This window comes from Lissotriton helveticus, chromosome 9, assembly GCF_964261635.1.
Source record: "Lissotriton helveticus chromosome 9, aLisHel1.1, whole genome shotgun sequence".
Classification (NCBI taxonomy): domain Eukaryota; kingdom Metazoa; phylum Chordata; class Amphibia; order Caudata; family Salamandridae; genus Lissotriton; species Lissotriton helveticus.
Genome location: NC_136070.1, coordinates 936,473,397 through 936,493,889, shown reverse-complemented (window position 1 = coordinate 936,493,889; position 20,493 = coordinate 936,473,397). Strand labels below are relative to the sequence as shown.

General features: G+C 43.0%; 1 protein-coding gene across 2 annotated transcripts in view; it reads right to left on the bottom strand.

Annotated features, from left to right (window-relative positions):
• Positions 1-2,337: 2,337 nt before the first annotated feature.
• Positions 2,338-20,493, bottom strand: part of ACY1 (aminoacylase 1) — a 197,418-nt gene continuing 179,262 nt past the window's right edge. For both annotated transcript variants that reach the window (XM_078661166.1, XM_078661167.1), the window contains one exon: positions 2,338-5,282. In XM_078661166.1, the coding sequence (XP_078517292.1) occupies positions 5,121-5,282 (162 nt within the window). In that variant the 3' untranslated portion in view covers positions 2,338-5,120. The remainder of the gene's footprint in view (positions 5,283-20,493) is intronic.

Genomic DNA, 20,493 nt, shown 5'->3' with positions numbered 1-20,493 from the left:
GGCTCCATTTTGCTAGTTAAATATATTAATTTGGCTGCTAAAAAAACTTAGTGAGAGGCAGAACAAGATGTTGTCCCTTTCCTAAAAGGTGGCATACTGTTAATTAGCACCAACAAAAATTAGCAGTGAGTCAAATCAAATTATGTACCCAACAGACAAAAAATGGGACAAGCTATCAATGTGAACGAGTTCCCATCAGTCCACCATCGAGACCGCCCTTCATCATCTGGGATCTCTTGTTCCTTTCAAGGTTGGGAAACCACAACAGACTGGCAGATTTTGGTAACCAAGTCAAGGATGTCCCAAGAAAAGTGCCTCAGATGTGAACTGGGTGTGTCTAGTGAGGAACTGAATAGCAGTGCTAGAAAGTGAAAGGTGTTCAAGTGAAAAAGAGAAAAAGCTCTAAAATTAGGTAGTGATAGGGGAAAACAACTTTTAATATGCACCCTCTCACTCCCAAAACAATAAAAACAGTGCAAATAACGGCTTCAGAGGGACGACCGGTGTACCGACGGAGAGCGCGGTGCACCCACTACCTGAGCTGGTGCCAGGTGAGGTGGGGCTGTTCCTTCCCAGCAAATGGTTGGGAGGACGAGTACATTTGCATGTATCAGGTGATACTTTTTACCTTTTTAACATATAGCAGTAGCACTAATGGTCCTGGGAAGCAGCAGGAGACCTATAGGCTCCAGTGACTGCAGAAACATGTCGACCTAATACCTTTGTTAGTAGTCATTTGTTACACTACTATTTGCACTGTTTTTATTGTTTTGGGAGTGAGAGGGTGCATATTAAAAGTTGTTTTCCCCTATCACTACCTAATTTTAGAGCTTTTTCTCTTTTTCACTTTAACACCTTTCACTTTCTAGCACTGCTATTCAGTTCCTCACTAGACACACCCAGTTCACATCTGAGGCACTTTTCTTGGGACATCCTTGACTTGGTTACCAAAATCTGCCAGTCTGTTGTGGTTTCCCAACCTTGAAAGGAACAAGAGATCCCAGATGATGAAGGGCGGTCTCGATGGTGGACTGTTGGGAACTCGTTCACATTGATAGCTTGTCCCATTTTTTGTCTGTTGGGTACATAATTTGATTTGACTCACTGCTAATTTTTGTTGGTGTCATTTATAGTCAGGGGGTTTAGCAGTAAGGGTTGTTAAATAATTCCCCTGGAACCTCCCTAGTGTTTATTTATACTGTTAATTAGTAAATGAGAAACAATTTTTCGATGTCTAAATAAGACCCCTGAATTTCTGGAGGCTAAACATGTGAAGCAGGGAAGAGGAAAATATTGAACCAACTTCTTAAACAAGCTTCTATATATATAAAAAAATGGCAACTTCATCAGTGTTTAAGAAAAGAAAGGAATAATTAAGGGAAAAAAGAGTTTATTTGTGCTACTGGTTGAGACTATTATTTCTAAATTACAACACATAGGACATAAAGAGCTATTTGTTTTTTTGCGGGACTACAAGCAGCAAGTTTCAACAGGAATACCCGACAGACTCAAATATGAGGGGTATTAAATAATAATGATTCCATGTATTTCTACCTGTAGTAGCATTTCAGCTCTGTACAAGAAGTCATTGAAGTAGTGGTATGTATTTAGCACAGAGCTTAGGCCTCATGACAATGTCGGTCAGACGGCATCCTTTCGGAAATGGGACTACCCAACTGGCTGTCGGTGGTCCCGCCATAGAAATTAGGATACGACTGCCTTCAAGGCGGTTGCAATCTGTATCTTTTGTATTGCGGCGTGTGCTGCAGGCTGCGGCACATGTCACAGTACAGAGGATACACTCTGTACATATCCTTGCACTGTGTGGCAGGCACCATATGGTGTCTGCCACATAGTGCAGGGACAGGGCCCATGTAGGAGGGCCAGGGGAGAATGTCCCTTTCCGCCTGCCTTTTCATGGCGGGCTAACCGCCATGAAACGGCGGGCGGAAAGGGACATTGTAATCCCTACGGCAGTGCCTCAGCAGTCACCACCACAGTTGTAGGTATACAAGTCCCTCCAACGGGCTCCTTGAGCCTGTCATATCCGTGGCAGTTTGAGTCCGATGGCGGTGGGACCGCCACCGACGGGGTGACGGTGGCGGTCCCACCGCCATTATAATGAGGCCCTTCGTTTTTGGGAGAAAAACATTTATAACTTGGCAATAATTTCAGAAATACTGGGGCAATTCCTTTCTGACTGTTTTTATCTGCTCCAGTATTTACTTTATTTCATTTCTATGCCAGGAACGTTTTATGGATCACTGCATCCGAAATAAAACTAATGGACTGGAAACTGGACCATGGAGAAAAAAAACACACAGTTCATCACTACCATGTAGTCTAGCAATTCTTTATTTTGTGAAACTTTCACAGTGCTGATGGTCGTCGACACAAAGCATTTCCTGATTTCTGAATCCTGGCATACTAATACAAGGTTGGAGTCAAGTATGTGTGGAAATGTAACTTAAAGCAAGGTTGTGACAATACTGCACAAGTCTTGACAGAATTAACCCCCTGGAACCCAACTCGGAGGCCCATGTGGTTATTATTTTGTTTCGAACTTACTGTCCTTAACCGCCGTAATTAACTTTCATCGGGGCCTGAAATTCCTCTTGTACCGACCCTCATAGCACACTGCATTTGTATAGAGCTTCCTACCCCCCTGCAAGGCTCAAAGCACATTATCAGACAGGAAGCAACGTGCAGTATGGGGATGGAGAGAGTCGGGTTTAGTCTTTCTTTGTGAAACAAACATCTGAGATCGCCAACATTATGACTTTTTAGAATGGCAGTAAAGCTTAATAAATTCCATTGGCACAATTACCTTTTTTCAGAATACGACTTTTGTTTCCTTGAGGTGAAACCTCTCCCCTTTTCCCTTTCAAGGCTAGGAAAGTGAATGCCTTAACTGCCTGGAAAGCCACTTCTCTCGGTTTTTTAAAGAATAAAGGGTCTGATGTGTCTAAGGGTTTTACTAATATGGGCCATATTTATGACGCCTTTGTGGTGTCCGTGGAAGGCAATGCAAAGGCTTCAATAATATTTACAAAGTAAAAGCAAGACCTGATTTGGTTGCCTTGCGTGGCTTTATATAGAAATGTTACGCAAGGCAGCTGCTTGCGCTGCATTACGTTACATTTCAACTTGAGAGGCGTTCCATGGGAGTTCCCATGCATCCACCCATGGAATTTGGCACATTCCCAGATTTACAAAAGACTTGTACACCTGAGAATGTGTCACAATACTATGCCTTCCCAAGTGAGGCGTAACAAGGAGAAATATCTGTATCCCCTTGTTATTTCTTCTTTCCACATGTGCTGCATTCCACAGTACACACAGAAAGAGGAAAATGCCTCCACTGTTTTTTTGTCAGGAAGATGTCCCTTCTTGTGCAAAAACAATCCTGCTTTAGTACAGGCACCCTTGCCCCATGGTGCAATGGTGCCTGCGTGGGCACTAGGCCTCAAACAGGGCGCCAGCACGAGGAGAGAGCAGTAATGCTCCATATCCTTATAAATATGGAGTATTTCTGTTCTCTCCCTTTCATGCAACGCAGGGCACCAACTTTGCTTGCTGACCTACTTTGCGTGGAAGTTTAGTAAATGTGCCCCTGTATGTCTATGGGGAAAAATATTACTATATAAGGGCTGGAATAGTATGGTGGCCCACCATGAAACATCAACATTTACTTCCACCCTTACATTTAAGGTGGAGGAAAATCGACCAAATTGATGGAGTTTATATTTTCATAGGTACATAACAGTAAAATGATACAAGTACGCTATTTGATTCAGAAATTAAATGTATGATCGCATACAGCTATTTTGTACTCAGCCACTTCAGCGTGCAAAATAAGAATCTCAGTTTATAAATAGGCCCCGGGCACCATCTAAGCGACAGAAACTGCTGATTAGAATGTGAATTGGACATGTACAAAAGGTATACCACCACCATAACTGTGAGCATACCCCAATAAGCCATTGTGATCCTCATAATTCAGTAGTTGCAATTAACAAACAACTGGAATTTAGTAACACAACTGTAACGGCATGAGTCAGAGTGCGCCTATTAATGATTACAACTGTGGGGTGGAAAAAAAATGGCAATTAAGGTCCTAAGGAACAAGGTTATGACTTTTTGAGCAGCTTGTTCTTCCATAGAAAGGTGATTTATCATTTCTATGAGTCTAGCTAGAAACAATGTTCCTCTCTTTCCTCTTTACACACATCCTGACAACTCTCTGCCTCCCAGATATGTCAATAACTGCTTAAGTGTGCTAGAATATACTCCTGCTATGGGGCAATTGTAGGATATAGCACCAGATGCATGCCAACAATGATTTGATCAATTCCTTTAGTTTCTTTTGAAATAAAAAAACTAATTACAGGAATATGGAGGCTAAGCTTCACTTGCAAGGGATGAAGTCTGGAAACAAAAGTTAGAGGAGAATCCCTGAGAACATCCAGCAAAAAGCTCCAATCCCGGATAGGTTTTCCATCAATAGTTCTCCTCCTGAAGGTCTTTTAGAAGGCATGTTTGGTTGTATCATTGCACCACGTGTGAGTCTCTATCACTGCGCAAGCCACGGATTGTTGTCGACAGGGGATAATCCTGTGAATAAGGGTGCGCTTACGCCTCAGAAGTACATCTCCTTTAAACTGGCCCCTCTAACCCATGAGCAGTTCAAATAAGGATGGAACCCCTGTTCCTAAACCTTCTAATTTCTGAAGGCCATCATTTACCCCAAGAGAAGGGGAGAGGACCAGAAAGCAGAGTCAAGCCAAAGAGAAAGAGGATAGTCTTTCAAAGCGAATTCTTACTGTTGACACACCAATTTAGATATTGGAGAATCTGGAGAGCCACGTCTCTAATTTAGTTGTAACTCAATCTGACACAAATCATAAGGCTTGAGTGGGGCGCTGTGGACGGAGATTAGAAGTCTAACGGCTTTGATTCAGATGCTGATCATAAATACATTCAGTATTGGTGGTATGTCCCAAGGCACGGCCACGCTGTCGACTGCAGTGACCAGAGAGTCTTATGAAGGATGGAGTTATGATGCATCTCTGCTCCACTCTCTTTGGTTCCATTGCACTTAGAGTACACTGCAAGGCCGTTCACTCGCCAGGCTGAGGGGCAACACTGGCAATGGAGGGGATGATCTGAGTGTAGATGTCAATGCCCTTCAGGAAGATCTGTTCATTCAAATACTCGTTGTGGTCGTGCAGCAATATGGGTGTTCTATTCATGGGTGAGAAGCCAATTGCAGGGACACCCACCTACAACACAAACAATACAAATAGCATCAGGTTTTTCCTAACACATATCAGATTTGCATTTATTTATACAGGTACATACATGTGTATTTGTGAAATATATGCATACATATATATATATACATACATACACACAAAAACAGGAATAAAACAGGAGAATAAGAAAAATGTTGACTACCTGTGAACAACACTGTGCAACACATTTTGATGCAAACTGACAAGCTGTGCACAATTCTCCCAGAATGTCTTACCCTTCACCAGTTGGTCATCCAGATAGGGCCATAAGCTGAAGGCCTGGCACCACAATTCCATCATAAATACAGGAAGTCATTCTGTGAAGATTCTTGGAGCTTACTCGATGAAAGCGCAGTGAAGAGATAAAGGTGGTAAACCCTTTAAGTGATGCAGGTGCCAGAGATATAACTTTGTAGCTTGACTACAGTAAAGAGTAGGTTTATCTAGATATATTCATAGAAACTCAGATACTTAGCTAAAACGATCAGGCATTGAATAGGCACTTGCAATCGTGTTTTTTCTGCGTTTGACAATGTTAGCATCTATTAAGAATGTGTTTGCTATGCTAATATAGTAAGTAAAGTAAAGTAAAGTCCACATTTGTAAAGCGCACAATCACCCGTAAGGGTCTCTAGGCGCTGGGGGCCGTCGGGAAAGATTAAGCGAGCTATTGCCCAGAGTCACATGGTGCTGGGCTAACCTGCCGCCGGAGCCGGGGATCGAACCGTGGTCCCCAGATTCCAGCGTCAGTCGCCCTGGCCGCGGCGCCACACCTCTCCCTTCCATACTTGTGTATTAAATGGTGTTGAGTATACTGTTTAGTTACCATAAGTATACTAAGTCTGGAAACCAGTGAATGCTGTATGTGCAAGATCACCATATGTATGCCTTTTCACATTGTTCAGCTGGAAGGGGAAAATCCAATGTTATTGTTGAATAATAGTGATGGCTGAGCGGCGTCTATAAGTGGACTGTGGACAGTTCTGTGCTAGTGAAACTCAAAAGTAAAGCACCAATGCTTCTGTGTAGCCCAATACTTCCAATAAGGGCACTGGATTTAGTTTGGTATTGAAAACACGGGTTCCAAGCTGTTCAGACCCCACCAGCTGAATGAATAAAAGAAATACTTGTTAAGAGCAAACACAGAGGCATCTTGACACTAGAAATGAAAAGGAGAAGCAAACTATTGGCAGTATCTTGGACACCATTCAGCGGTGAACTTAACAGATGGGTCACAATTGATAAAAAAAGATAGGTTTTCAATATTTTGCTAGATACTCCTAAACTGACTTTACCCGTTGAAATGGGGAACAACTGCACTGCAAAAGACTACAGGGTGGAGAAGGGCCCGAGGGGAATTATTGTTATAGACCTATCAGCATCTTGTCCCCCAACTATACATACTAAACACAAGGAAGATGCCGCTGGTCTTTGGCACAATCCAGACACACTAGGGAATCTATAAAGTATTCCGCAGGAGGAGCTGGAGTGACAGGATAGACAAAGGGATACAAAAGGTGAGAAAAGTACCCATCAGCCCACTCAATAGTGGAAGCTCGTCATTTGGTATTTCAAGTTTGAAAGGTTGGTGTCCGACAGGCACTTCCTCAAGTAGACATTGAGGCTAGCCTAGGACCCAATGGTTGAACCCTCAACCAGAGCAAATGACAGCATATGGGGCCGAAAGGGCTTAGTTGCAGTGCTTAAAGAAATTATATAAGAAAATGTGAGAAAAAAGGAAAATGATCCATGTGATTTAAAAATGCCTATCTTGACGTCAACAAGGAAACTTTATTGAGTGTGCCCATCAAGATGGTATAGTTAAAAACAGAGTGATAGTAGCAAGAAAGATGGTTTGCTAGTTACCATAGATGTTCTCTGGTCAACATGTTTCAGCCTTAAGAGGCTTTCGTCAGGACCTATGAATCACTACTGCAACACTTACTTCATATTTTGTGAAAAAAGAAATACAAATATTTTCATGGGTGGTGTATCCCCTCCCAACTTTGTGGGATCAGGAACCTCACCTCACCTGGCGACAGCTCAGGCTAAAGGAGGCCACGCACTCTCCGTCGTTACCTCGGCTCAGCGTAAGTGCGTTCCTGATCCCACAAAGTTGGGAGGGGATACACCACCCATGAAAATATTTGTATTTCTTTTTTCACAAAATATGAAGTAAGTGTTGCAGTAGTGATTCATAGGTCCTGACGAAAGCCTCTTAAGGCTGAAACATGTTGACCAGAGAACATCTATGGTAACTAGCAAACCATCTTTCTTGCTACTATCACTCTGTTTTTAACTATACCATCTTGATGGGCACACTCAATAAAGTTTCCTTGTTGACGTCAAGATAGGCATTTTTAAATCACATGGATCATTTTCCTTTTTTCTCACATTTTCTTATACAATTTCTTTAAGCACTGCAACTAAGCCCTTTCGGCCCCATATGCTGTCATTTGCTCTGGTTGAGGGTTCAACCATTGGGTCCTAGGCTAGCCTCAATGTCTACTTGAGGAAGTGCCTGTCGGACACCAACCTTTCAAACTTGAAATCCCAAATGACGAGCTTCCACTATTGAGTGGGCTGATGGGTACTTTTCTCACCTTTTGTATCCCTTTGTCTATCCTGTCACTCCAGCTCCTCCTGCGGAATACTTTATAGATTCCCTAGTGTGTCTGGATTGTGCAAAAGACCAGCGGCATCTTCCTTGTGTTTAGAACAACTGCACTGACCTCCTAGGCAGATTACAATACAAGCCTAGGAGTACATTTGGCAACTTGGGTCATGGGAGCAGGTTCACATTTATCGCTTTATTGGTCAGATATAAAGCTTTAAAAATTACCCTTTACTTTACTAGCTAGTAGTTGGAATGTGTTGTCCTGAATGGCAGGGGTTAAGTATACTTTAGAATTCCCTTACCTGCCAAGGCAGTCAACTCCTTTTGAGAACATTTCTTGTTTGCAATTAGAATTTGTTCAAGTCTCATGTGAGATTTGGTCGCGTTTAAAACTTTCAGAGATTGTTTGAACCACATTAGTAAAATAGCACGACAATTTGTCTCTTAGTTCCTTGGTAGGGATCACTAGCGAAGCAGAACAAGAGAGGTTAGTTAGTAAGCTCATCAAGAACTTTAAACAAGAGTGAAAGATGTCTTTAATTAGGGTTCCAAAATAGAAATTATCTTGTAAAAAAAAAGGTTTTATCTACTCAACTGGGATTTAGAAATGAACAATGGAATATATAGATATAAGATTGACGCCAGCTTCTTTCCGCTTGACTGACCTTCAGCTGTTCAGCTTTAAGAGAGACTGAGCCAATGCTGGGGGGGGGGGGGGGAGAATTTACCTAGGAGAAGCTTTGTTATCAGTTGTCTGTATATTGTCCTTAAATGCCACAGATTAACAACAGTTAAAATAAGAACCAGGCTTCCAGGGTTCAGTTTTGGAGAGATATTTACTCAGTGCTCTTCGAATTTTTGGCAGATCGATCAATCCTACGTCAACATAGGATCCCCCCCCGCCCCTCCCCCCCGACTGAAGATCTGGAAAAGATAGTAAAAAGTATAAGATCAGGATCCCCGAATGATCCAGCTAGGCCTAAAGTGATCAGGGCAGAGTTGGAGGCAATACTCCCCTATATTCAACAAATGCTGGACATTTCTTTCTAGGAGGGTCAGCTACCTGACACACGGAAACAGGCAATGGTTCGCCCACTGAGAAAAAAAAAACAATAGTGGATGGGAACATTTTAACAAACTTGCGGCCGGTGTCACTGCTACCATATTTCTGTGGTCAATACACAATTAGAGGGCCTCATGAAGGAAAATAAACTTTTACATCCCACCCAATCAGGTTTCAGGCCAACTTATTCAACAGAGACAGCCCTGCTCTGTGCTACGGAGATGATACGAAAGAGATTAGATGAAGGACTAATGACTACGCTGGTCCTATTAGACTGTCACATAAGATGCTTATACACTGACTTAGAAGAGGAGGTGTGGGGGGAGCTGTGCTGGACTGGATGGCATCTTACCTACAGGGACGTAATTTCCAAGTGGTATAATCTGCATTTACCTCTAGCACAGGGGGTGCCGCAGGGTTCAATCTTGAGCCTAACTCTTTTTAATTGGTACGTTGCCCCCTTAGCTGATATTGTAGAAAAACATGGAGTGTCAATTGTGTCGTATGCCGACGATACCCAGCTAGTGGTTACGCTGACACCCAACTCACCGCAAGCAGCTAACAGCTTTGCAGCCTGCCTGAAAGATCTGGCTGGGTGAATGTCAGACAATTGCTTAAGTCTAAATGGCAATAAGACTGAGGTGATGATAGTAGGAAATGCTCCATCAAAATGGTCGCCGGCATGGTGGCCGACTATGCTTGGCCCAGTTACAACCCCAAAGTCGGAGGTAAAAAACCAGGGAATATGGATGGATTCAAAACTATCTATTGATGCTCAGATCAATAGAACAAGAGGGAAGTGTTTCGGAATCCTAAAAATCCTCAGGAAAATCCTAGACATTCTTCCTATATCAGCAAGAAAATCCCTGATCCATGCTCTGGTTACAGCACAACTGGATTATGGGACTGTGCTGTTCCTGGGAGCAACAAAAAGAGGATTGCAGAAGTTGCAGTCCATCCAGAATGCAGCCGCACGTCTTACCCTGAACTTGCCAAGCAGGGCACCCTCGGAAAACGCACTAAAGACACTACACTGGTTATCTGTTCAAAACATATCATATGTAAGGCACTATGTTATAGCCATCGTATCTTGCAAGGGAAAGGCCCTACCTATTTTCATAACCTACTCTCTGTATACGAACCCGAACGTCAGTTAAGATCTACCGGAACACATCTGGTAAAAGTCCCTAGGATAAAAAGAGCTTGTATGGGCGCAAGATCATTTAGCTATCTGGCAGCTAAGAGCTGGAATGAATTACTTGTGTCCCTCCGGAAGGAACCTTTAGAGAATATCTTCTGTAAGAAACTGAAAACATGGCTGTTTTCACAATAGATAAATAACTACCTATGAACTGAATAGCAATACTTTTTCTGAGAATTATCAGTGGTAATCAACAGCGTGGGGACACCCACTGGTGTAACCAGACGCTCTATAAATCTAAATAAACTAAACTAAATATAAAGAGGGAATGGGTTTAATTCGAGGTGGTCCCGTTTAATGAGAAATAGTGGATATAATATAAAATTCAAATAAGAAATGGCATGGCCGACCACCAGGGGCCAAATGATCTAACACAGTCTAACGTGGCCACCTTAGTGATTAGCAACTTGTATTAGGCATAAACTAGTTTTTAGCTGGAAAAGAAAACGCTATCGAAGGGCCCGATTGAGATTTAAACAAAAGATTAAAATCACACAGGAAAATCATAAAAAGATAAAATCTAATGCAAGCTTTTCTAAGAAAGAGGTGGGAGCATCAGGGACTTTGTAAATGATCAAAGGTAGATTAAACAGGATGTTTTCAAGGCCATTTTACAGCCCACAACCTCTGAATACATATTGGATTCCATTTAATTATCTGCAGTAATCTTTAAGTGCTCTTTATAGAAGAGTACAATTTCGATCCCCTAGTCTTTCTTGATGTATCATGTCAAAGCTGGTGGGTATCAGTCACGGCCGCTGCAGGTAAGAGCTGTGTGGCCAGGTGAGGGGGGATTTCGAGAGACGACCACGAGGGAAAATTAAATAAATAATTAATTTATTTCCCCTCTTAGTTGTCTCTCAAAATCCCCCCTCACCTGGCACCACCGCCCATGCTCATACCTGCAGCGGCCGCGGCTGGTGGGTATGGCACTAACAATGTCTGAACTGGAAGATTAATTCATCCAGGTCTCAGTCGATACACTCAAAAACACTTGAATTTGTTAAGTAACATAAAAACACTTCCTTGTGTTTGGAAAGATGAATGCAGTATTAAGAAAAACAGTCCTCAGGCCAGGTGGAAGGCCGTGACCACAACAATTAGCAATGAGTAGGTACACAGGCTCATTTTTTAAGTAAACACAGTGTCACCTTTTAATTGATACCGAATGCACATAGTTTGTATTCTATTCTACAGCAAGTCACGCCAGAACCAATATTTACTTCCATCAACTAAGTAGATTGATAGTGCAGGGGTGTCACACCAGTCAGCTTGGAGTCCGAGTTGACGGGCGCAAACAACCTTGCTTTTGTAACGCCAGCCATGCGCCTGCTGCACCCATACACACATCGGCCCTTATTAAGTGGAGGAGTTGCTAGTCCTTGCACGTGCTCAGATTAAGTGCTTGTGAGCTGTACCGCCAACCCCCAAATTGGCTACCACAAAAAAGGAAAGTACACAGGAGTGTGTAACAATAAAACTCTTGCCAATCAAAGTACATACAAAGCCAAAGAAAGTTTGAGCCTCTTACCAAGACTGAGGCACACATATGTTTTTTTAACTTTTGAGCAGTGCCACTGCACCCTTAAACAGAAAGCAGTCCCCATCACCCACACACACCAATTAATCAGCATTATCCAGCAAGAAGATAGTATTTAACCCTTCGTAACCACAGCAAGACTTAGGAAACAGCGCCACAGACATGTCAAGGGGAAACATTCATAACCTTCCCTTATAAAGAGGTGAGGTGAAAGAAACACTGGTTGCTAGGAGAAATTGTCAGTAAGGTCACCAAATTGATGGCCTTCTGGTCTGCGAGTATGTCTTCGGTATGTCATGGCTCAGTAAATAACTAAACAATAATAATATAATGATGCAAAGCAGAAAGGGTTAGGGATGTGTGATTAAAAAATATAGTGCATCTCTTGTTCACCTTACCATTTTTAATTGCTGAAATATTTGTTAGCATGATGGTAGTTCTTTCTCACTATTTGTAGAACAGCAGCACATAAATCGGGATTCTGGAATTTGGTTAAAAGCAATTATAACTGAGAAAATTCCACCAATGTGAAAAATTCCCTTTACAATTAAAACTGGAAGATACCGAATTAAGCGGTACTTGCGCTGCTTTGACACAGAGGGCACCAAAGAAATTAAGTGCAATTCTGATGACAGTTATAGATATTGGTTGCTAAGAAGTTACTGCTCAACATGCTTCTCTCCTTTTGGCATGCTGTTGCAGGGTGCATGGCCTCCAAAAATAGATGGAGTGTGGTGCATATTTTCTCTTATGTGTACCTCAGCAAGCTGTTCTCCACAATCAACAAATATCCGGTAGGCGAAAGTTGGCATTTAAACAGAGGACGGCACAGCATTTGCCATTGTACTGCTATAGGCTGAGGTATGGTGCAAGAGCAGTGGGCATCGCCAACAGTAAGACTTCTGAATGGTATTTGATGCATGCTGAGGCCTTTGCTGATAAACGGTGGGCCACATGATCATGCAGAATTGTATGCAGAGACTGTGTTTAATTTGTGTGATACATTGGAGAAGAATTCTTCCACGTGTGTGCCGAATAAATGTGAATTGAGAGTACCACGGCACCTGTGTAGCTCTCTATGTCTCCGCCGTCACCAGAGATGGACCGTAAAGCTAGCGGACAAACTATATGAAACACTCAAAGGTGATGACAGGAATTCTTGCAATTTGTCTAATCACTGGGAATCGCCGGGTAGCATCCAAACCTATTGTACTTTTACTCACCATGCACCCGCAGTTAGGACCCAGCCATTTGCAAATCAGTCTTGACCCTGATCCAACAGGAACAGTCCCTCCCAAACTGACAGGCCAGGTCATCTTTGAACCCGAACACAAGTAACCCAAGAGTGATTCTGCCCGGATTAGGGCTCAACAGTCAAATATAGCTATGTTCCAATGACGCAGGTGAGCAAGGAACCCAGTCAGGGCATATCCTTGCCTTGTAGGACTTACAACAAATACACAAAAGGTGATGGGAAGAGTGCTTGCTACCATCCTACCCCATTGTTCTTTGGACCTAGACATATGCAAATCAGTCTTGACCCGGATCCAACAGGAACTGTCCAGCCCAAAATACCAGGCCAGGTCCTACCTTAACCAGAAAACAACAACCCCAACACCGGTTTCACCCTGATTAAGGCTCACCAGTCGGGTGTAGGTAAAAATCAGTTGTCACTTTTGGTATAAATTGTGGATAACTCTACAGTGTAACGAAGGTTCCCTGATAGCAAATGCCTGAATTTCACTAACTCTTCGTGCTTTAGTTAGAGATAGTAGTAGCACTGCTTTGCAAGAGAGGAATCTAACATTAGCCTGTGGATAGGCTCAAATGGTCTCCTCATTATCTAGGACAACAGTCTAACAAGCTCCCATTTAATTGGTGGGTTCCTCGCTCTGAAAACTCTGAATTGTGTGACAGCATATGACACCATGAAGAAGAAAGGCAGCAAGACGCACTTTGATTGATGGCATTGTGAGGACTGTACATGTCTACCATAGCAGACAGGTAAGATCTGATGGGGCTGTATAGATAAAGGGCGGAAGCCTTTGGGTGAACACCCAATACAGTATCTCTTCTGGTTAGCCATGTATGTTGTTAGTATCCAGGGCTCTGGCTTGTCTGAGCAAGTCTTTGGAATGTGTAACTAAATATCCATGGATTCGTCCACATACAGTGGTGGCCTGGCCACCTCGGACCTCCTCTCTTACTACCAGGCTTCCCACCTGCTGGTCCTAAATGAATGGTGGTATGGTGATAGAGGAGATCCGGCTTATGCCCTGGAACGGTTGCTCATGGGTGACCGCACGCTCCACACGATTCTTTATTCCGCTCGCTTACGCCGTGCATTGCCGTCGGTCACCGGAGTGGTCTTTGCGGTGTGGCGACAGTCATTGCGCCGCATGGGATGGTGGGGCAGGCTGACGGCTGAGACGCCGCTTTGGCACAATGGTTTGCTCCCGGAGCTGGCGGCCCTAACCGGGTTTGAGGGTTGGGAGGCCATTGGGATTACTCAGCTGGGCCAGGTTGTGTCAGGCACCACCCTCAAATCCTTTGAGGAACTCCGTGCAGAGTTCCAAATGCCTCAGTCCCAGTTCTTCCGCTACCTCCAGCTGCGGCATGCCCTTGCCCCGAGCATTGCCGGCCTCGACTCCCTGCCGGAATTTAGTCCAGTAGAGGCCAAGGTATTTATGGGGGACCTGGGGGACAGGAAGGTCTCTAGGATCTACCAGACACTTGTAATTCATTGCTCCTCCACCCTACACTCCCTTCGGGAGGCGTGGGAGGTGGACGCGGGCCCCCTTGATGAAGACGATTGGAGGGAGGCACTGGAATCCCCACGTGGAACTGCCATTGCGATCCGGCTCCGGCTAATTCAATTCAAATATCTGCATCGTGCCTATTATACCCGTGAGCGGTTGTGGAAGGCTGGGTTGATTGCGTCCTCGGAATGCCTGCGCTGTGGAGTGGTGCCTGCCTCTCTGGTGCATACGGTGTGGTCGTGTGGCCGATTGGCTGGGTTCTGGAGGGGCGTGTGGAGTTGTCTGGCTGAGGTCCTGGGCTGGGATCTTCCCCGTACCCACCGGCTGGGCCTCTTGCATATCATGGAAGGGATTGGTGGTAATGTGTATAAGCGCCACCTGTTGCTATTGGGGCTGGTGGTGGCTAAGCGGGACCTGGCCCGAGCGTGGAAGTCGGTGAGGGCTCCCCCCTTGTCTGCGTGGAAGGCTGGGCTGGATTATTTCATGGGTCTGGAGAGGCCGATCTTTGAGGCGAGGGGGTGCCCGCGCAAACACTACAAAATTTGGAAGCGCTGGGCCGACTATCGTGGTCTGTCCTTGGACCCCCCGGCGGAGCAGGAGGAAGACGTTTGATCGCAGTGACCATTTTGGCCCGCAGCAGTACCGCCCTGGTGGAATTACACCCACATATTTCTCTTCCCTGTTGCTATATATACACGTGTGGTAGGGGGGGTTGGGGGGGGGGTTCTTAGAATGGGGGGGGGGGTAGCGTTGGGGGTTAGGGTAGGGTGTTGGGGAATTTCTATACTAAGCCTATTCTGAATTTGCTTTATTATTTGCTGCCTGTGTGATTGCTATATTGATTTTGTTGTGGTGTTCTCGATGTGTGGAGATGCCACATTTGTGATGATCATTTGCTTAATAAAATTGGTTGTGAAAAAAAAAATATCCATGGATTCAGGTTGGCTGATGGTTTCAAATACCCCAGGCCATGATGTAAGACTTGGCGGTTCTACCTGGAGAGAAGACTCACCTATGATCACACTAGAAAACGAAGTAATAAGGAGGAACTAATGGTATAGAGTTGGGTTCATGAAGCTAATTCAACACACAACATTTTTTTTAGTGAAGCGATTGGCTCATAGAAAAGAAAAGAAAAAAAATATATATTATATATTATATATATATATATATATATATATATATAGATCCTATTTAAATGTAGAGGCAACCGCGGCATGTGAATCCTGTAACTGAAGCCTCTGAAGAAGTGTAAACCACGAAACGCGTCAGGCTGAAAGACTTTGACTGAAATTAGTTGGTATCCTGTGTTACAGCCTTCATTAAAATATTTAAGCCTTACCTACCTGTTTGAGGACTCTTCCGTAGGGGTAACTCTTGTTGTTTGGATTAAAACGGCTGACCCAGCCGTGGAAGAGGCCCGCCGTGTTCACGGACCCACGCGACGCCAACCGACGTACGCATTGTGGGACAGGTGCTTGAAAATGAAGGCTATAAGGTGTAATGCTTGTGTGGAACTATGACCAGCAACCCACTGTGGATAAAGATATGTTGAAGATTGATAGGTTTGCATGCCGGCTCACTGGAGTTTCATTATTTTGCAACTACAGATCCCAGAATGCTGCCGAGGAGAGCGGCCACGCCCACATGGTCTAGAGATCCTATTTAAATGTAGAGGCAACCTCGGCATGTGAATCCTGTAACTGAAGCCTCTGAAGAAGTGTAAACCCCGAAACGCGTCAGGCTGAAAGACTTTGACTGAAATTAGTTGGTATCCTGTGTTACAGCCTTCATTAAAATATTTAAGCCTTACCTACCTGTTTGAGGACTCTTCCGTAGGGGTAACTTTTGTTGTTTGGATATATATATGTATATGTATATATATATATATATATATATATATATATATATATATATCACTGCTCCAACCTCTTTGTTAATCCCTGTACACAATTAAAGCACTCTCGTCGGAGAGTCCAAAGCATTTATTTTACGGACTCACGGTAACCAATCTGACTCCATGGACTCTGACACCAACTGAGGAAGAAGTGTTAAAGCTGGGTTTTTCTGTCCTCAAAAGAAACTAGAGTACACACAAACACGAATTGACTTATTTAAGTTCACCAGGAAATTGAAGCTCCACAAGTTCTTTATATTACGACCCAAGAAGCCATATGCTAGAGGGGAGAGTCAGTGTCTATTGGATACAGACATTTTGGTTGGACAGGATGCATCAGCGATTGAGGTCCTAGAAGATCTGAGGAAAGAAATTGATGGCCCTATGGAGTAAGAAGACCCGGCTGGGTTTTTGGGCACTGAGCAGCGAAATGTGCTTACATCTTTCAGGCCAGCTTCCACTTTTTTGCCACAAATGCCAAATTATATGATCGACACGTTCTCTGAGAAGGTTGTGAAAGAACTGATTAACTTACGAAGCTATGACCACGGTTGAAGAAAGAAATCAAATTTCACCTATGAGGCAAGTGTGGCGATTGAAGGACTCAAGAGTGATGAGTCTATGGTCTGCAAGCCCTCGGATAAGGGCGGAAACATGTTGCAGACATTTGACGCTTACAATAAAGAGGCCCTACGCCAACTAGGTGACGGATTGTCATGTGCTATAGAAGAGTTGGTATGAAAAGTGGAAGATAGAAACAGAGAATATTATTTTTGAGACGTTTAAATCCTACGACTACTTGTTTCTACCACCTACCCAAGTTGCATAAAGACGCCCTATTACCACCAGGGAGGCCTATTGTATCATCGCAGGGCAGCATTTTGGAGCACATTTCAATATATATAGATCACTTCTTATCTAGCTTTGTGGTACAACTGAAGTCTTATATTACAGATACTAAAGACTTCTTGCAACATGTAACTGATGTTGCTTGACAAGAGGGTGATCAGATGATCGTAATGGAGATCACAAGCCTATACACCTGCATAACACATCAACATGGTTTAGAGGCAGTTCACTTTTTTCTGAGGAATTGAGCACTGAAATATTCCAAGCACAGTGAGGTGCTGATGGAATTTTTAAGGTTTTGCCTGCATAACAACATCTTTCTGTACCAGGACCAATATTTTAAACAAGTATCTGGGTCAGCGATGGGCATCTGCTTCGCCCCCAGCTACGCACATTTATTCGTGGGCTGGTGGTAGGAGCAGGTAACCTGGTCGGAGGGCAACAGTATTTGGACCAATAGGGTCGTAGCCTGGTATAGATACATAGATGATCTTTTTTCTTGTATGGAGGGGGACCTCAGAAATGGCCAAGGAATATGTTCAAGTATTAAATAAGAATTACTTGAATCTTAAATTCAATGCTGAAATTAGTGATAAAACAGTGAACTTCCTGGATTTGGAGGTTACTATTATTGAGAATAAAATCTGCACTAAACTGTATCGTAAACCCACTGCGGGTAATTTGATCCCACATGCCCGCAGTGGGCATCCTCCCAAACGAATCAATAGTATCCCTTATGGGGAACTATTACGTATTAAGAGGAACAATAGCAGGGAAGTGGATTTCCAAAAGTATGCAGGAGAATGCATAGAGAGATTCATAGCCAGGGGATATGGTGAGCAGGTATTGGAGGGAGCACTGAAAAGAGTAAATCTTAAATCTAGAAACCAACTCCTAGGAGAGAAGGTGAGAAAGGAGAACCAGGAGGGAGGTTTTCGGATGATAACTACCTTCTCACAAGATTCAGAGAAATTGCGGACCATTTTCCGCAGGCAATGGAACCTGTTGAAAATGGATCCGATTATTGGAATGGATATTCCAAATCGGCCGCTGTTGACTTTTCGCAAAGCAAGGGCCCTCCAAGATTCTTTAACAAGTAGCTTCATGAGAAAAGGCACACCTAAGACATTTAACAGAGATCTGAAGGGCTTTTTCCCCTGCGGGAAGTGTAAAGCTTGCATGGGGAGTAGGAGAGTACTAACATACCAGGTACCAGGGGTAAAGAAACCGAAAGGCATCGGTAAATTTGTTACATGTAGAACCCCATACACGGTGTATTGTCTTGTTTGCCCTTGCAGACTCAGGTATGTTGGGAGCACCATCCACCAAACCAAGATACGATTCTTAGAGCACACAAGGGCAATCCAGAATGGAGACATGACGTACCCGGTGGCTCGCCATTTTAAAGCTAGACATAATGGTGACAGATCTCTTTTAACTTTTTTTTGCACTTGATCATGTACCGTTAAATCCCAGATGAGAGATAGGGTAAGTAGTCTAAGAAGATTAGAATCAAGGTGCATCATTGACCTTCAGACGAAAGTACCTGGCAGTCTCAATTCCCATGAGGAATGAGGAACTGACTGTGCATTTGGGAGAATAGGTGTGTTATTCTATGGCCATGGAGTAATCTGTATTAGGACTTGATTTTTAACCTCATGAAATTTCTGATAATGTTTTGGGTTGAGATATGATTATGCAAGATAAATGCTTTAATGAATGATGGGCACACTGAGAAAACATCATGTAATGAATTACGATATAATCATTGGTCTGAAAGCTCATTCAGGGCAAGATTGAGGATGAAATGCGCGGTTGTTAGATATGATATTTATCGAATGTTGCACAAATGCGTTTATGACTGTTAATGTTGGCCCATCTGTGGGCGGCATTTGAGTCAATCACGACAAAATAACGTGTGTCTATGCAGGCATATCTATGCATCTGGGTAACTGTGCGGTTAAAACCATGAGAAGCGTTTCATGTACATTACAAGATGTCTGCCATTGTTGGCAGCAATGCCTTTCTCAGTGTTGAATAAAATGTGATTGACATAAAAGAGGGCGGTTTTAGGTGCGCAATGTTACCATCAATAAAGGTGTTTGCTGAAATGCATTAACGTGGTTACCGTGTGTCCGTATAATAAATGCTTTGGACTCGCCCCCGAGAGTGCTTTCTTTGTGTACAGGGATTAATACGGAGGTTGGAGCAGCGAAAAGCACCCGCAAGGTGGAACTAGGAGCAGGGGGGGGGGGGGGTGTGTGTGTGTGTGTGTGTGTGTGTGTGCACAGATTTAAGATTAATAGATACAATATAATATGGGACAATAAAATATTCTTTTAAGTAGAATTTTGGTATGAGTTTGGTGGAGTAGCAATATAAGACCTTTTAGTTACTTTAAAGAACAATAAATTTAGACGGAGTGTTTGATGAGTACAGGTTTTGTGCACTGAGGAACCTATTAGGGCATAGCAACAATAATATGTTTTGATGCAATTAGTGCTGTTTAAGAAATGCTTATATCTAAGCTAATACGATATGTTTAATATATCTAAAAAGCAAGGTTATGTGCTATATATTTGGTCTTTTCTCAGAATCAAATACAGTATCTCTAAACGTGTTATGGAACCTCGTGTAACTGGACTTGGAGACTTTTTTTTTAGAAAAACCTAATTTTCAAGAATTTAACCTGAAACAAGTAACAAATTGCATGAATGGGTCAAGAATAGTGAGATGATGGAATAATATAAGGGTGAAAATGGCCTAATTCTTTTTCATGTTTGTATTTACTGAGATAAAGAAAATATCCATAGGATGAGGTGTATGTATGCTTAAATGCTACATGACACTTAGGATAATGGAACTGGTATGCACATCTCATTTTAGATAATATAAAATAAACTTGGTCTTTAGGTATAGAATACTGTGTATGTTAAACGGAGGCAAACAATGACATCTTGGCAGCCACTGATTATATGTTGTTTTCAGGGCAGTGTTACTGTTTAAATAACACTGGAATTAAGCTTTTGTCTTTTAGTGAGAGAATCTGCTTTATGGAGTGTTTTAATGAAGGATTTGTTTGCATATTATATCTTTGTATGCAGCCCTGAAGAAGTTCCTACTGAAGCGTAACAAAACAGTAAGGCTGGAAAAATAACGTAAACTTTTGAAGAAAAAGAAATTTCTAATGAATTAAGTATAAACAAACACAAGGACGTCACATTTTTCTTTTCACTGGAGTACAGATAACTCTGTTTTGTTAGTGAATATGAA